The sequence below is a fragment of the Pteronotus mesoamericanus genome, unplaced genomic scaffold (assembly GCF_021234165.1).
Source record: "Pteronotus mesoamericanus isolate MK-2021 breed Mesoamerican mustached bat unplaced genomic scaffold, CSHL_Meso_final contig_221, whole genome shotgun sequence".
Lineage (NCBI taxonomy): Eukaryota > Metazoa > Chordata > Mammalia > Chiroptera > Mormoopidae > Pteronotus > Pteronotus mesoamericanus.
Genome location: NW_026555092.1, coordinates 11749495 through 11768413, shown reverse-complemented (window position 1 = coordinate 11768413; position 18919 = coordinate 11749495). Strand labels below are relative to the sequence as shown.

Here is an 18919-nt window from a genome sequence, read left to right as displayed (position 1 = left end):
ATGTGTAGAGTTGTACATCATTAGCACAGTCCAGTTTGTTAATGTTTCTATCACCCCCAAAACTTTTGTGCCATCCCAACTCCCACCCTAAGTCCAAGGTGTCCACTAACTTGATGGCTCTTTAGGTTTGCCTTTTTTGGACTTTTTACAAATGGGGCCATGTACTATGTAGTCATCTGTGTCTGGCTTTGCATAATGTTCTGATCATTCTTGTAGCATATGTCAGTAAGCTCCTTTTAATTGCTGGATAGTATTCCATTGTATGGACAGCTCATAAATTTGTTTATTTACTCACCTGTTGGTGGATTTTTTATTTCCAGATTTTGGCTACAGATAAAGCTGGTAGGAACATTTGTGTACAAGTCTCTATGAGCATATGCTTTAACTTCTCGGCTATATGTCTGGTAGTTGGATGGCAGGATCACATTATAGGTGCAGACAGTTTTACCATTTTACGTTCCCATTTAGTATTGTAGGAAAGTTCTAATTGCTCTGCATCCTCACCAACATTTGGCATGGTGGGTCTTTTTAATATTATCCATAATAATAGCTATAAATAGTATCTCATTGTGGTTTTGATTTGCATTTCCTTAATGACTAATGATGAATATCTCTTCATGTGCTTATTTGCTGTCCATTTTTTTTTGTAGAATGTTCATATTTTCCCCCACTTTTAAGAGTTGGGTTGTTACATATACTGCATATGTCATTTATCAGATATGTGATTTACAAATATTTTTTCTCACCCTGTATCTTATCTTTTCATTCTCTTAGCTGTGTCTTTAGAAGAGCAGATATAAATTTTGATCATATTCAGTTTATCAGTTTTTTTTAATGGATCTTGCTTTTGGTGTTGTGTCAAAGAAAGATTTTCTCTTAAGTTTTCTTCTAAAAGTGTTACAGTTTTAGATTTTAAATTTAGGTCTAAGCTTTTTTCTTTTTTCTTTTTTTGTACATTTCAGGAGCATATGAATGTCCAATTGTGCTAGCATCATACTTTTCCCCCCTTTTTCCATTGAATTGCTTTTCATTTCTATTGAGAACTAGTTAACCATTTATGAATCTATTTCTGGACTCTGGTTCCTTGATTTATTTGTTTATATTGACAACAACACTACACTGTCTTGATAGCTTTGTAATAAGCCTTTAAATTGGATAATGTAAATCTTACAACTTTGTACTTTGTTATCAAAAATGTTTTGTCTATTCTAGGTCCTTTATATTTTCATATAAATTTTAGAATTTATCTTGTCAATTTCTTTTTTAAAAGCCCTCTTGGATTTTGATTGGGATTATGTTGGGGCTGTAGATCAACTTGGGGAGAATTGATAGCCTAATGATAATAGTGAGTCCACTGATCAGTGTATTTTCCCTTTTATTTGTCATCTCTAATTTCTGTTAGCAATGCATTATAATTTTTAGGGAACAGCTCTTCTTCTCTTTTGTCAGATTTATACCTAAGTATTTCATATTTTTGATGTATTATAATTGGTACTTTAAAAATTCAGTTTCCATGTGTTGCTAGTGCATAGAAATACAATTATATTTGCCCTGGTTGGTGTGGCTCTGTGGATTGAGTACTGTCCTGTGGACTGAAAGGTCACCAGTTCAATTCCTAGTCAGGGCTCATGCCTGGGTTGTGGGCCAGGTCCCCATTTGGGGGCGTGTGAGAGGCAGCCAATCAATGTATTTCTTGCACACTGATGTTTCTCTCGCTCCCTTTCTCCCTCCTTTCCCCTCTCTGTAAACATAAATAAAACCTTTAGAAATACAATTACTTTTTATATATTTATCCTGTATGCTGAAACCTTGGTTAATTCACTTTCTCATTATGGTAGGGTTTTTATAGATTTCATTGGATATCCTATGTGTAATCATGTTGTTTGTGACTGCAGACCATTTTACTTCTTTTCCAGAATGGATGTCTTCATTTTCTTGCCTATCATGCTGGCTAGAACTTTCAATACATGTGGAAAAGAAGTGGTAAAAGTGTACATCCTTGCCATGTATTTGATCTTAGAGGAAATCAGTCTTTCACCATTAAGTATGATGGCAGCTTTAGGTTTTTTTAAGATGTCTTTTATCAGGTGGAGAAAGTTCCTTTCTATTTCTAGTTTGATGTGAATTTGTGTCAGGAATAAATGTTGGATTTTGTCAAATACATTTTCTACATCTATTGAGATTCATATAGGTCTTTGTTTTTAGTGTGTTAGTATGGTGAATAATTTGACTGATTTTCAATGATAACCCAACCTTGCATTCCTGGGATAAACCCCATTTAGTCATGATATATTATCCTTTTTTAATAATGTTATATTTGATGTACTAAAATTTGTTATGAATTTTTGCATCTGGTTTCATCAGGGATATTAGTCTATAGTTGTTTTTTTTTTATTACTTAATGTTCAATATAATTCTCTAGTAGAGCCATTGTAGGGAAGTTTTAAACTCCAAATTCAAGTTGTATAATAGATATATAGCTATTTAGGTTATCTATAATAGCTCTTTTTGACAGATTGTGTCTTTCAAGAAATTTGTGCTTTTTATCCCAGTAGTCAAATTTATTGGCATAAAAGTTCACAATATTCCCTTACTGACCTTTTAATATCTTACCTCTCTTATTAGTAATGACCTCTCTGACATTAGTAATTTGTGTTCTCCCTTTCTCCCTCCATCCTTCCATCTCCTCCTCTCTCTTTACGTTCAGACTGCCTAGATTTTCTCAAAGACAGTCTTTAGTTTCATTCACTTTTCTCTATTGTCTATTTTCTATTTCATTGATTTCTGCTCTACTTACCTCATTTCTCCTGCTTAATTTGGATTTTATTTGCTCTTTTTTTTTCCTACTTTCTTAAGTTGTAGTCTGAAGTCATTGATATGAAACTTCCTTCTTTCCTAACATAGGCATTTTAGTGCTATAAATTTCCCTCTGAATACTGGTTTAGCCATATCTTACAAATTTTGATATTTTGTGTTTAGTTTCATTCAATTCAAAATGCTTTAAAATTTACCTTTTGACTACTCCTTTGACATTTGGGTTATTTAGAAGTATGCTGTGTAGTTTTTAAATATTTGGGAGGATTTCCTAGGTGGTGGTGTATTATTGATTGATAATTTAATGCCATTGTAGCCAGTGAACATTGTATGACTTGAATCCTTTTAAATTTATTGAGACCTGTTTTATGGCTCAGAATATGGTCTGTCCTGTTAAATGTTCCATGTGCACTTGAAAAGAATATGTATCCTGCTATTATTGTTTGGCAAATGTTCTATAAATGTCAGTTAGGTCAAATTGGTTCATGTTGTTCAGATCCTCTATATTCTTACTTATTTTCTATTAATTTCTATCAGTTATTTAGAGAGGTAATGAAATATCACACTGTTTGTAGATATATGTTTCTCTTTATGGTTAGATCAGCTTTCACTTTATGTACTTTGAAGTCCTGTTGTTAGATGTGTACATGTTTAGGATTATTATGTCCTCTTGAAGAATTGATCCTCTATCATTGTAAAATTATCCTCATTATCTCTGGTAATATTCTTTGCTCCAAAATCTGTTTTGTCTGAATATATAAATATATATATAAATATATATATATAGATATATTTTTATTTATTTATTTATTTTTTTAAGAAAGAGGGGAAGGGAGGGAAAAAGAGAGGGAGAGAAACATCGATGTGAGAGAGAACGTCTCTTGGTTGCCTCTTGTATGTGCCCAAACTGGGGACCAAACCTGCAACCCAGGCATGTACCCTGACTGGGAATTGAACCAGCAACTTTTCTCTTTGTGAGACAGTACCCAACCAGCTGAGTCACACCAGTCAGGATTTGTCTGATATTAATATAGCCACTCAGGCTTTCTTTTGGTTAGTATGTATTAGCATAATATATATATTTTTTCCATCCTTCCATCATTCTCCCCTTAACCTATTTGTGTTTTTATGTTTTAAGTAGATTTCTTACAGCCTGCGTATAGCCAGGCATTGCTTTTTATTCAGTTTGACAGTCTGTGCCAATTAATTGGAGTGATTATTGATGTGATTGGATTCAAATCTACCAACTTAGTATTATTTTCTGTTTGTCCCGTGTGGTCTTTGTATTTTTATGTTTTCCTTTTAATTAATTAGGTATTTTTTTAATTCCATCTTACCGCCTTTGGTTGACTTCTTAGTTGTGATAAGCAGAATAACACCCCTGACCCCAAGGATGCCAGTTTACTAATCCAGGAACCTGTGACTATGTTATGTTACACGGCAAAGAGGAATTAGGCTTGCAGATGGAATTAAGGTTGTTAAAACAGTTGACCTTAAAATAGGGAGATTATCCTGCATTTTCCAGGTAGGCCCAAATGAATCATAAGGGTTCTTAAAAGAGAAAGATATAACTGAAAGAAATGCACAGAAAGATGTAACGTTGCTTGCTTTGAAAATGGAGGAAGGGGATCGTGAGCCAAGGAAAGCGAGTGGCTCCTAGAAACTGAAAAGGAAAGGAAACCAATTCTATCGTAAAGCTTCCAGAAAAGAACACAATCCTGCCAACCCTTTAATTTTAGCCCAGTGAAATCTGTGTCAGATTTGTTTTACAGAACTGTAAGATGATACATTTTTGTGATTGTTAGTATTCTAATTTATGCCCCAGGGATTATGAAGTTTTTATCCTGGCATTTTGGAATAGGTATTACTCCTGGCCTATATGAACTCTGGGTACTGTGCTCTGTAATCATTTTGGGTAGTTCTTTGGCCTTTGTCATTTCCACAGACATATGAGATGATCAATACTCAGTTAAATACTTTAGGGGGATCCTCCACACTTTAGAATTCTGTCTCAATCTAGCTCTCCGCTCTCCCGGATCTCTTCAACTCAGGAAAATTGTCATCTTCCCCTAAATTTCCTCTTCCTGTGCTGTGGCCTAGAAATTTTCTCTTGACAATTGGCTGGGTGATCATATCATCTTATTTCATTTTCATTTCTTAGGATTGCTTTTCTTAACTCCCTAATGTCAGTGTCTTGAGTGCTATTGTTTCATATAGTTGGTCTGGCTTTTGAATTGTTGCAGATGGGATGATAAATCTGGTACCTGTTATTCCATCCTGACTGGAAGCAGAAGTCCACCATGATTTTTGTCTTTTAAAAAAGTTAATTTTTAATTGAATTTATTGCGGTGACATTGGTTAATAAAATTATATAGGTTTCAGGTGTGAAAATCTAAATACATCATCTTGTCTTTCTTTTTAATTTTCATTTTTTGACATTCACCTGCTTAACTACTATTTATTCTTCAAGACTCACCCCAGGCTTTACTTCTTCGAGGAAGCCGTCTCTGATACTAATTTCTCCAAGTTGGGCCCAAATGCTCTCCTAAATGTTTGTGTAATAGACTATCATTGTCTTTGCAGTCTGAGAACATCGTGCTTATTGTTCAAATTCAGTCCTTCCAAATGTATCCCTTGATTTGTCCCCTTGCATTTCTAGTTACTATTACATTGTTCTTTCTTTTCATCCCAAAATTTGAAGGGTAGTCTACACTTGCTTTTCTTCATTCACTTGTATTTAATCCTCAGCCCTGTGGAATTTGGTTTCCAACCTGCTCTTGCTGGGGTCACTGGTAACCTCACAATTGCCCAGTATAATGTATTTTTTTGAGTCCTTATCTGCTTGAACCTCTCTGCATTATTTCATACAGGTTACAGTGGTCCTTTCTTTCTTGTTACAACACTTTACTATTTTTTTCCTTCCCTCCGATTATTCCTTTTTAGTCAGTTTTGTGGGTCGTTTCATCTGCTCATATCTTAAATATTGGTATTCCTGCATATTCCATTTTGAGTTGTTTCCTTTATTTATATGTTCTTCTTGGGTAAGCTCATTTATTCCCATGGCTTTGGCTTCTATCTTTGGGAACTTGATTCCAATTCTGGGGTCTCTATTTGAATTTCTCAGAGGTACTTCAGATTCAATATGTCTAAACATAACCTACCTGTTATTTTCTTAGAGCCAGCCTGTCTTAGTTTTTGACACTGCCTATAGATAGTCCCTCACTCAAGCTAGAAACATGGGAGTCATCTTAAATTCTTTTCATCAAGCCCCGGATGCATTTCAGCTTCACAAATATAGGTCCTTAATATTTTAAAATCCATCTCTCAGGGAGAATTTTTGGTAACAGTGGCAGAATAAAGTGGTCTCCTGAACCCTCCCACAGATAATAATTATAAAATATGTAAAAATTGTATTTAAAGAAACTGGAAAGGATCCAAAAGCAGGCAGAAGCTGGAGGAGAGTTTACTTTTGAAAAACAGCTACTGGATGTGATAAGAATTATGAATTTGCAGCTTTTAAAATTTTTTGCCTGAGGGCATTAATCAGCCCTCACAGCAGAGGAAAGTGGCAGTGGAAAACTCAGTCTTACTTTCTTATGGTGGCAAAGAACGGAGTTAGGATAGAAAAATTACCTGGAAATATAAGGGGAGGTGCCTTCAAAAGTAAGAGGGTGAACCCATAACCTGACTATAAACTCTACTAAAATTCCTAGCTGAACCTCTAAACATGGGGAGATCCCATAGGGCCTGGGTGAAAAAGCAGGCAAAAATCAGAGAGGCAGAGTCCTGGCTTTGAAAGACTGAGCCTGTTTCAGGTGAACTCTGTGAGTTTGTTGCTTCTTTAACTGAGTGCAATACCCAACCAAGTGTAACTCAGATGGCAGAAATCTGAAGTCTTACTGATTTGAGGCCCAGAGAACAGAATCTAAGGCAAAAATTAGGGAGTGATCTCCAGAATAAAGAAAGCACAGTGAAAACAAGCACCACCCAAATCTGAGTATAATCTATGGTCAAATTTTTGGCCAATCATCAGATTACTCAAGAAGACCTGTAGGGGACCAGGCTAATAAAGGGGCTGCAAGAATTATACAGAGTATCAGTTGCTGCACATTGCAGGGGAAACAGAGTCTAGTTTATGTCTAAATAAATTACTGTCCTACTAGGAAAAAAAGTACCCCACGCAATTTCAAGGAAAACACAGTAAAATTTAGTCACTACATGTATTAGATAGAATGTCCAGTATTCAAGCAAAAATTATTAGAAATGCAGAGGAACAGGAAAGAGTGAGCCACACTCAGTGGAAAAAAAGCAGTCAATAGGAACTGACTCCAGGATGACTCATGTGTTCGAGTTAGTTGTCAAGAACTCCAAAGTATGTTCAGAGAACTAAAGGAAAATGGTTTTAGTGTGGAACAGCTAAGGAATTTCAAAAGAGAAATGTATACAATTTTCAAAACGGGAAAATAAAAACGAGAACTTTCACTTAAGGTATCATAATGGACTCAAAGTTATTTCATTGTAAAAAACACGTATAAAACTGGGCAGAATCAAAAACAGGTATTTCTGGCTACTAGATATGTAATAGAGGCAGAAGCAAGTTGAGAAGTGTTTATTCTTCAGGAAATGTTTATTCTTGGTAATGCTAGGAGCAAGTGCAGTGGGAGTCTTGTAGCCTTTTTCCTGGGGCTTGTCCCATCTGTCTTGACCTCCATCACCACAGCTCAGGAGACAAGAAAATGTAGTTTTCCTTTTGGCTGTGTGAGCAGCATCATGACATTCAGCAAGAACAAGCACCTTATAATATGAGGCAAAAAGGAAGCCAGGAAGAGAATTTTTGATCAGTTTCCACAAAAGGTTGATATGATATGAAAACGCCAGCTTTCCAGTAAGAAATATCGGGAAAGCATTAGTCAGGAAGGATTCAGGGAACCAAAAATCACATCTGATGGTCTCGTGGATTGTGGTTTTGAAGTGAGCCTAGCTGCTCTGCAGAATGATGAAGTTACAGTTTGAAAACTCAAGCTAATTACCGAGGATGTTCAGGGCAAAAACTGCCTAATTTCCATGTCATGGATCTTCCCTGTGACAATGTGCTTGCTCCATGATCAAAAAATGGCAGACCGTGATTGAAGATCATGTTGATGTCAAGACTACTGATGATTTTTGCTTCGTCTGTTCTGTGTTGGTTTTACTATGAAATGCAACAATCAGATTCAGAAGACCTCTTATGCTCTGCATCAACAGGCCTATCAAATCCAGAAGATGATGGAAATCATGATGCCAGAGGTGCAGACAAATTACTTGAAAGAAGTTGTCAATAAATTGATTCCAGATAGTATTGGAAAAGAAAAAATGTTTGCCAATCTAATTACCCACTCCATGATGTCTTAGAAAAGTTGAAATGCTGAAGAAGCCCAAGTTTGAACTGGGAAAACTCATGAAACTTCGTAGTGAAGGTCGTACTCTTGGGAAAGGTACTGGTGATGAGACAGGTGCTAAAGTTGAACCAACTGATGGACATGAGCCTTCATTCCAAGAGTCTGTTGAAAACTCAGACATTTAATGGTAAATTTAATGGTAATAAATAAAAAATCCTATGTGTGATAAAAAACAAAAAATTAGTTTTACCATGTGTGGCTGGACATGATAACTAGCAACTTTTCTGCAAGATGGGGTGCACTTTATTTGGGGCTGAGGGTGAAATTTACAGCTTTGCCAACTAAAATTGGCAAACTCCATTGGGAATGAATGAAGAGAATCCACAGCTTTGCTAGGCTGAGGTTGCAGTTCCTGTTGGGGTGAGTAGAGGACCTGCCAGAAACTTAATGGGAAGAGCCTGAAAATTAAAGAGCCATAGAAGGGTTGAGATAAGCTCTCCACATGTCCCTAGCTGACCGAGAAACTTTGCACATGCGAAAGAGGCCCAAGAGAGCCTGGTAAAAAGTAAAAATCAAGGGAAATTTAAGAATTGGCTGAAATTTAGATTGCATTCCTCAAGCAATACACAGATGGATTGGCAGAGGGTGAAGCTTTATGGGCTTCAGGTGTTTGGGTGACATCTACCCAAATCATCGGTTGACTGCTAAACTATGCAGATATAGGGTGATGTCTCGGCACCCAGGGCAAAATGAAAGTAAGAATTAAAACTGAGCAGAGACATCAGTGGCAACATACTGTGTGTGCGCGTGTGTGCATGTGTGTATGCATTATGAGAGATTCTCTAGTTTAAGTACAGGGAGGTTACCAAAAATAATAGCCCTTCAGAAAAATAAAACAGAATCCAGGGTTGCACCAATTCTCTTTTTAGTTGGAAAACTAAAATATTTCCAGTTTTCAGCCAGATGTTATGAGATATGCAAAAAAGTATCAGGAAAATGTGACTCATGCTCAGGGAAAAATAATAATCAACAGAAATGAATTCTGAGTGGACTCACCTGTTAATTTAGCAAGTACCTCAAAGCAGCTGTTAAAATAAAATGCTTAAAAAGTAAAGGACTCTATGTTCAAATATTTAAAGGAAAATGAGATGGCAATTACACCACAAAGAATGGCTCTAACCACTTTTATTCAGCATTATTCTGGAGGCCCTAGCCAATGTGATAATGCAAGAGAATGAAAGGAATACAAAATTGGAAATGAAGAAGTAAAGCTGCCTTTATTCATAGACGATATAATCATATACCTAGAAAATTCCAAGGGGTTTACATAAAAGCTACTAGAATTATTAAGTGAATTTAGCAAGGTTGCAGGATATAAGATGAATATACAAAATCAATTGTGTTTATTATTTTTTAAATTTATTCTTTTTATTGTTCAAACACAGTTGTCTCTATTTTCCCATCACCACTTTTCCCTGCCCCCCCCCCCCCCCCAATCCTTCCCCACTTTGGCTTTGTCCATGGATTCTTTATACATGTTCCTTGACTTGACCCTTCCCCTTCTTTTCCCCGTTAGCCCTCTCTCTCCTCCCCTCTGGTTACTGTCCAATTGTGTTTATATATTAGTAATGATTAATTGAGAATTAAAGTTTTAAAATGTATTATAGTATCCAAAAACCTGAGATAGTTAGGGATAAATGTAACAAAATATGTGCAAAAGCTATATACAGGAAACTATAAAACATTGCTGAGAGAAAATAAAGAACTAAACAAATGGAGAGAGATACCATTGTAACGGGTTGAATTAGTATACTCCCCAAAATTGTCTCCACTTGGAACCTCACTATGTGACCTTATTTGGGAATAGGATCTTTGCAGGTAAAATTAAGGATCTTGAGATGAAATCATTCTGTATTTAGGGTAGGCTCTAAATTCAATGACTGGCCTCTTCACAAGAAAAAGGAGAGAGAGCTCTGGTTGGGTGTCTTGGTTTGTTGGAGCATCAGTGGGTACACCAAAAGGTAGCAGGTTTGGTTCCCAGTCAGGGCACATGCCAAGGTTGTGGGTTTGATCCCTAGTTGGGGTATGTATGGTAGGTAGCTGGTTGATATTTCTCTCTTTCTCTCTCCCTCTCTTTCTCTCTCTCTCTTTCCCCCTGCCCCACTTTCTCTCTCTAAAATCAATTAACATATCTTCAGGTGAGGATTATTTAAAAAAGAAAAAAAGGGGGGAGATTTGGACCCACAGTGACATAAGAAAGAAGGCTAGGTGAGGATGGACACGGAAACGAGTTATGTTGCCAAGGAATGCTAAGAGCCTCTAGGAGCTGGAAGGGGCACAGAGGATTCTTCTCACAAACCGGAGGAAATGTGGCCATACCAATGCCTTGATTTTGTACTTCTGGCCTTTAGAACTGTGAGAAAATAAACTTCCATTGTTTTAAATCAGAGGTCCCCAACCCCAGGGTCACAGACTGGTACCGGTCTGTGGCCTGTTAGAACTGGGCCACACAGTGGGAGGTGAGTGGCAGGCGAGTGAGCGAGCCAAGCCTCATCTGTATTTACAGCCTCTCCCCATTGCTTGCATCACTGAGCTCCACCTGCTGTCAGATCATTGGTAGCATAGCAGATCATCATAGGAGCATGAACCCCACTGTGAACTGTGCATGCGAGGGACCTGTGTGCTCCTTGTAAAAATCTAATGTCTGATCTGAGATGGAGCTGAGGCAGTGATGCTAGTGCTGGGGAATGGCTGCAAATACAGATGATCATCCCTAGATGGGACTGTGTAGTTGCAGGAAAACAAGCTCAGGGCTCCCACTGTTTCCACATTATGGTGAGTTATTTCATTATGTATTACAATGTAATAATAATAGAAATAAAGTGCACAATAAATGTAATGCACTTGAATCATCCTAAAACCAACCCCCTCTCCACCCCTGCCCCCCCCGCCCCTGCTGCCCTACCCGCCCCACCGAGTCCGTGGAAAAATTGTCTTCCATGAAACTAGTCTCTGGTGCCAAAAAAATTGGGGATTGCTGTTTTAAGTCACCAAGTTTGTGGTAATTTGTTATGGCAGCTCTAGGAAACTAATGCAGCCATGTACATGAATTGGGACTTGGAATGATCAAAAATAATTTTGAAAATGAACAAAATCAGAAGACTTAAGCTTAAAGGCTTACTATAAAGAAGTAGTAATCAAATCAGTGGAACTGGCATAAAGATAGACTAAATAAATGAAACAGAATAGAGTCCAGAAATAGACTCGACAAATATGGTCAATTCATGTGCCAAAGCAATTCAGTGGGGGACGGACAGCGTTTTCAATAAATGATGTTGGCATAATTGGATAGTAATAGGAAAAACATGAAGCTTCATCCTTAACTCACACCATACACAAAAATTCGCTCAAAATGGATCATAGACCTAAATTTAAGAGCTAAAACTATAAAACTTATAGAACATTTTTGTTGTCTTGAATGAATAAGTCACTAAAAGCATGAAACAGAAAAATTGATAATCTTGAGCTCATCAAAATATAAAATTATTTAAAAGATGCTATCAAAATAGATGAAGACTTAAGCTATAGACTGGGAAAGTAAATTTGCAAATTAAATACCTAACAAAGGACTTATTTGTGGAATATATAAAGAACTCTTGTAACTAAATTAGAAAACCAATAATGAACAGATTGTCCACATACACAGAAGTCCAATAAGTACATGAAAGATGCTGAACATATTTAATCATTAGGAAAGTGCAAATTAAAACTACAATAAGGTGCCGCTATACACCTCAGTAATGGCTAAAATTAAAAAGACTTCCTTTTTAAGGCAAAAAGACAAGTTTGTAGGACTAGAATGCTAACAGTGGTGGTGGGACTATATAATGGTACTGTAACTTTGAAAAATTGTTTGGCAGTTTTTAAAAAAATCTAAAGGTGCATCTTCCATATGACCAGTCATTCTACTCATAGATATTTATCCAAGAGAAATGAAAGGATATAGTCACGCAAAGACTAGAGGAACATAACAGCTCAATTTGTAATAGCCAAAAACTGGAATCAATTTTAGTGTTCATCTTTTGGTTAATGAATCAGACAGAATGCTACTCAGCAATCATAAGAAAAGAATGATTAATACACATGACAATATGGTGAATAACAATAATTTTGCTGAGTAAAAGAAGCCAGACCAAAAAAAAAGTACATAATGGGTGATTCCCTTTATATAAAATTCTTGAAAATGCAAACTAATTATAGTGACAGAAAGCAGAGCAGTGGTTGCTTGGGGATGGAGGTGGGGGGAGAAGGGGTTACAAAGGAGCGTGAGGAATCTTTGGACAGGGTGGATATGTTCATTACCTTGATTGTAGTGATGGTTTCATAGGTATACACATATGTCAAAGTTTACCTAATTGTAGACTTTAAATGTGTTCAGTTCATTCATTGTATGTCAGTTATACCTTAATAAAGTTGTAAAAAATGAACAAATATTCAAATAAAGTTAACATGAAAATATATGACTGGCCTCATTAGTCATTAGGAAAATGCAAATTAAATCACAGTGAGGTACTATTAGAATGACCAAAAAATAAAAAGATGAATACCAAGTGTTGGTGAAGTTGTGGAGCAACTGGAACTCTCATACATTTTTGGTGGAAATGCAAAATGGAACAGCCACTTGATAACAGTTCATGGTTTCATATAAAGTTAAACATACACATATGTAACTAATGATAAGTATTCTAAGTACTTAAGATAAATCAAAACATGTTTACAGAAACATTTGTATTGAAATATTCATAATAGCTTTGTTTATAAGAGCTGAGCACTGAAAACAATGTAAATCTATCGCTAGATGCACAGATAAATAAATTTTATGTTTCTACAATAGTAGACTATTCAGTAACATAAAGGAGTGAACCACTGGTATACACAATCATCAATGAATCTTAAAAACATGTTGTGTGAAAACAGCCAGAAACAAAAATAGTATGTATAAGATTTTTTAATATGAAATTAAGAAAGCCCAAACTAGTTTAGTGATGAGAAACAAATCAGTGGTTACCTGAGCCTGATGATGGAGGCAGGAATTTGCTGCAGAGGGGAAAGAACCGACTTTTGGGGCTGATAGAAATGTTCCATCTCTTGATTACATTACATGGGTATATACACTTGTCAAAACTCATTGACCTATATACTTAATTTTTTTTAAATTACATTATTTTGAGTAGTATGGACATTTTGATGTTAATTCCTCTAATCCATGAACACGGTATATACTTCCATTTATTTGTGTCTTCCTTAATTTCTTTCTTCAGTGTTGTGTAGTTTTCTGAGTTCAGGTCTCTTACCTCCTTGGTTAGGTGTATTCCTAGGTACTTTATTTTTCTTGTTGCTATAGCAAATGGGATTTTTTTCCTGATTTCTGTTTTTGATACTTTGTTGTTGGTGTACAAAAATGCCTTTGATTTCTGAATATTGACTTTGTATCCAACTGTTTTGTGAAATTCTCTTGTTAGGTCGAGTAGCTTTTTGGGGAGTCTGTGGGGTTTTCTATGTACACTATCATGTCATCTACAAATAATGACAATTTAACTTCCTCCTTTCCTATTAGGATGCCTTTTATTTCTTTTTCTTGTCTGATTGCTGTGGTTAGGACTGCCAATTCTATGTTGAATAGAAGTGATGAAAGCAGACATCCTTGTCTTGATCCTGATGTTAGTGGGAAAGCTTTTAGTTTTTCCCTGTTGAGTATGATGTTGGCTGTAGGTTTCTCGTATATAACCTGTATTATGTTGAGGTATGCTCCTTCTACTCCCACTTTGCTGATTGTTTTTTATCATAAATGGATGCTGTACCTTATCAAATGCTTTTTCCACATCTATTGATATGAGCATGTGATTTGTGTGATTATGCTTTCAGAATTGTCCTGATCTTCCCCCCTTTGCCACTCTCCACTCAGCTACCCTATTTCCTGTACTGTACTTTACATCCCCATGGCTATTTTTTCTGTAACTACCTATTTGTATTAATCCCCTCACCTCTTCACCCATTCACCTGCACCCCACTCTCATCTGGTAACCATCAGAACACTCCCTGTATCCATGATTCTGTTTCTGTTCTTGTTTGCATAGTTTGTTTTTTAGATTCAATTGTTGATAGATTTGTAATTTTTGCCATTTTATTGTTCACAGTTTTGATCTTTTTCTTAAATAAGTCCCTTTACTATTTCATATAATAGTGGTTCAGCGATGACAAACTCCTTTAGTTTTTTTCTTGTCTGGGAAGCTCTTTATCTGCCCTAAGATTCTAAATGATAGCTTTGCTGAGTAGAGCAGTTTTGGTTGTGGGTCCCTGCTTTTCATGACTTTGGCTATTTCTTGCCAATCCCTTCTAGCCTGCAAAGTTTCTTTTGAGAATCAGCTGACAGTCTTATGGGAATTCCCCTGTAGTTAACTAATTACTTTTCATTTGCTGCTTTTAAGAGTCTCTCTTTATCTTTAACATCTGGCATTTTAATTATGATGTGTTTTAGAGTAGACCTCTTTGAATCCATCTTGTTTGGGACTTTCTGTGTCTATTTCCTGAACTTGCATGTCTATTTCCTTCACCAAATTAGGGAAGTTTTCTTTCATTATTTTTTTCAAATAGATTTCCAACTTCTTGCTCTTTCTTTTCTCCCTCTGGCACCCCTATGATGCAAATGTTGGACCTCTGAAGCTATCCCAGAGGCTGCTTACACTGTCCTTGTTTTTTGGATTCTTTTTTCTTTTTGTTCTCATTGGTTGTTTTTTGCTTCCTTATGTTCCAAATCATTGATTTGATATTCAGCTTCATCCACTCTACTGTTGTTTCCCTTTAAATTGTTCTTTATGTCAATTAGTGTATCCTTCATTTCTGACTAGATCTTTTTTATGCTGCTGAGGTCCTCATTAAGTTCCCTGAACATCCTTATAACCAATGTTTTGAACTCTGCATCTGATAGATTCCTTATCTCTATTTCATTTAGTTCTTTTTCTGGAGTTTTGATCTCTTCTTACATTTGGGCCATGTTTCTCTGTCTCCTCATTTTGGCAGACTCCCTGTGTTTGCTTCTGTGTACTAAGTAGAGCTGCTATGACTTTCTATCTTGGTAGGGTGGCCTAATGAGGTAGTTGTCCTGTAGAGCCCAGTGGCACAGCCTCCCCTATCACCCAAGCTGGGCACTCAAGGTGCATCCTTTGTGTGGGCTAAGTACACCTGCCTCTCGTAGTTCAGCATTCATTGCTGTTGGCAGGTCAATGGAAGGGATTTATCCAGGCCAGTCAGCTGCAAGGACTGGCTGTGACCACTGACCACCAAGCTCTGCCGTCTGTGGAGGATTAGCTGTGCCAGGGCAGGGTAGTGGTGTTTCGATGTGGTCTGTAGCTGTCCTCCAGGTGAACAGGCTCTGGGGATTTCCGGGTGGTACAGGCCAAGGTCAGCCCCTGCCCTTTGACCACCTGTGTTTTTCCTGGGGCCACCATTCCTGAGCTATAAAGCAATCTGAGATGGCTGATACTTGTACTGGGCTTGGAGATTCTCAGGCAGAGCCAAACTGTGAATCTATGCTGGCTGCTGCTAGTTCTGTGCCTCGGACCACTGAGCAAGAGGTACAGGGACTGGGGACTCACAGAGGCCGGCTGTTGCTTGGTTGAGCAGATTTAGGAAGTTGAGAAGCCTGAGCCAAGACCAGCCATTCATATGGAAAAACAGCTTGCATGGGCCCATTGGTTGGGTGGGACAGTTTCTGGGGATCTCCAGGGCAGGGCAAACAGTGTTAGCCAGGGTGATGGAGTCTCATATATGGTACCAGCCTGCTAGCTCTGTGGCTTTGTCAGGGGAGTGTTCAGAAAAGGGATAATGGCCTCTGCCCACCTTTCTGTCTGGGAGAAAGCTGTACCCCAGCTCTCACCTTGATGCCAGAATCTTCAGTTTTTTCCTGTGTGCCTCTGGTGCCTTTCAATCTGCTACCCTAGTGCTGGAGCTCAGAGGGAGTGAGTCTGAGTGAGTTTGTGTGTGGGTTCTTTAAGAGGAACTGCTTGGAATTCCAACAGTTTCTTCCCCCAACTCAGTTCTCACTGATTTTTGCAGCCAGAAGTTATGGGGACTTATATCCCTGGCACTGGAACCCTGGGCTGGGGGCCTGGTGTGGGGCTTGGAATTCTTGCATCCAAGATATCCCTCCTGAATTTTTATCCATCACACATGGATGTGGGACCAGCCTGTTCAGTGTCTCTTTTCCTCCTACCAGTCTGGATGTATTTGGTTTCTTTAATGCTGCAGTTGTCAGACTTCCATTCAACTCAATTTCTGGTGGTCCTAAGTGACAGTTGTTCTGTATTTTAGTTATAATTTTGATGTGGTTGTGTGACGAGCTGAGCCAAGTTTACCTACTGTGCCATCTTGGCCAGAAGTCCTCCCTATACACTTAAATGTGTGCAGTTAATTTTATGTAAATTATATTTCAATTAAGTTGATTTGAAAAAATCCATACCACCATCTTTGTTTAGCCACTCATTGTTTCTCATTTGGATGAACACAGCTCCGTCCTAAGTGGTATTCCTGCTGTTGTCTTACTTCAAACCCATATGCTGGGCAGCAACCTGATTGATTCATTAAAACAGAAACCAGACCTTGTCACTTCCCTGCATACAACCCTTTAGTTGTTCACCATTAACTGGCTTCTTAAATAGGCATATACTCTCTTTAGTCTGGCCCTTGACTGTCTTTCCAGCTCACCTTCCATTACTTTATGCCTCCCACTTTGCTTATGATTCTCAGTTCCCAACACCCGCCGTGTTAACCTCATTCGTTGTGCCTATACTCATCTCTTACCTCAGCCTTTTGCGTAAACAACTGTTTTACCCTTTAAAACTCAGCTCAGGACTCTTCCTTTCCAGAAAGCTTTTATTTAAACCATCCTTCTTCACATGCTCCCTTTCTCCAAGAGATGAATTAAAATGTGTTTCTTTGGTTCATCATAACTTTTGTGGATACAGTTACATTTTGGCTTACTGTGTTTTAAGTTCTCTCTCCCCCACTCTATTGTTCACTTTTGACCACAGTGATTATGTTTAATTTATATCTTGGACCCAGAAGGCCTGTTTCATAATAGGTGTGTAGGAAGTATTTGCAGAAAGATTGAATATAAATATTAAGTGGGGAAAAAAGATAAAAGCACTATACAGAGTATAATCATTACTATTTTGTTTTAAGATTTATATCAACATTTTAACAGCTGTTTGGATGGTGATGTTAGTTTCTTGAATATTTTTGACAGTTTTACATTAAAAAAAAATTTAATGTGCAATTATTTCATGAGACATGACCTAAAAAATGGAGTGTATAACTTTTGCCTACTCAATTGAATTTTTGCATTTCTTTAGGTCCATAAGGCGATTACAATTTCCAATCCCCTAACCACAGATGTGGCTGGGGAGATAACTGTTTGGACAAAGAATGTTTCAGTCCAACCTGAGATGTCAGAGGATCTGGCCACTACGCCTAGCGCTCAGCAAGTGAAAAGCCTTGGGAAAATCCAAATTGCTACCCCTCTGCCAGTGGCTCCCTCCTACAAATACACTACTCCCACCCCCCATGCTTCTTTGCAGAGCACCTCAGCACCGTATCCAGGTGAGACCCTTTGCTCCTGCCCATGGAGATCAGATGGGAAAGTTGAGCATTTGATCAAAATGTTCCCTTCTAGTGGGAAGGAAGGAAGGAGGCATGTCTTTTAATTCTGTAGGTTAGAGAAAAAACTAATCCTGTGTTCCTGTAATCATAAGATTTGGGGCTCTCCATCCTTTTCTCAGTACTCTCCAACCTATGGGAATATATGAGGCTTGTCTCCCAGAGCCAGATTCCACCATGCCTTGGACTTAAAGGCACAGATTCAATTAAGTAATGTTCAAGGAATTCTGCAAACAGAGGCCACTGGGAAGAAAGAGTTGAATCTGTGCACCTATTTGCCTTCTGAATGGCCGATTATAGGTCAGATATTTATCTCTCTGATTTTGACAGCATCTTTATTTTTTAAGACTATCCTTAAGATGGAGATTTATGCGTAGAATGTTGCCTTAACAAGTTTGTGCTTCATGAGTGCTGTTCTAAGGTATTAGGAGGAAATGGTTAATCAAGGAAACTAAGTTGATCTTCAACCCCTGAAAAAGTCAACCTGGTGAAGCAAAGCCAGTGAAAATGATTTTTTGCCAAATTTTAATTTCCAAGGGTGTTTTTTTGGTGTAATATAACATGAAATTTTAGGATTTCAATCTTGTAGCACTAAAGTAACTTTTTCATTCATACAAAATGCATATAATTTTTGGTGTAATTGAGAAAGGGTTGGGCTGTACTACATTTTCGCCCATTATACTTTCCTTAAGTATAGGGTTTCTTTCTTTCTCTCTCTCTCTCTTTTTTTTTTTTTGAAAGTCACTTCAGAGAATTCTTATTCCGTCTCCTGGGGTGTCTAAATGGAGAAGCTTCCATAATGGATGGTTTTATTTCTCCCCAAGAGCATGAAGTGTTCCCAAGTAGACTGATACATCTCAGATTTCCTGTTTGTCTAGGAAGCTTTCTCAGCTCCAGTCTTGAAATGTGGGTAGACTAGCCAGTTGTTTGCTTTAAGTTCTCTAGTTCCAAGGTCGCATACTAGATGAACAATTATTGTCAGATGTAAATAATCAGTGTTTCTCAACAACCTG

At 37.5% G+C, this 18919-nt stretch overlaps 1 protein-coding gene across 5 annotated transcripts in view; it reads left to right on the top strand.

Moving 5' to 3' along the window:
- The window catches only part of KIAA0319L (KIAA0319 like), a 97161-nt gene that overhangs the window by 42259 nt on the left and 35983 nt on the right, over nt 1-18919 (top strand). For all 5 annotated transcript variants that reach the window (XM_054571950.1, XM_054571955.1, XM_054571954.1 and 2 more), the window contains exon 4: nt 17603-17849. In XM_054571950.1, the coding sequence (XP_054427925.1) occupies nt 17603-17849 (247 nt within the window). The remainder of the gene's footprint in view (nt 1-17602; nt 17850-18919) is intronic.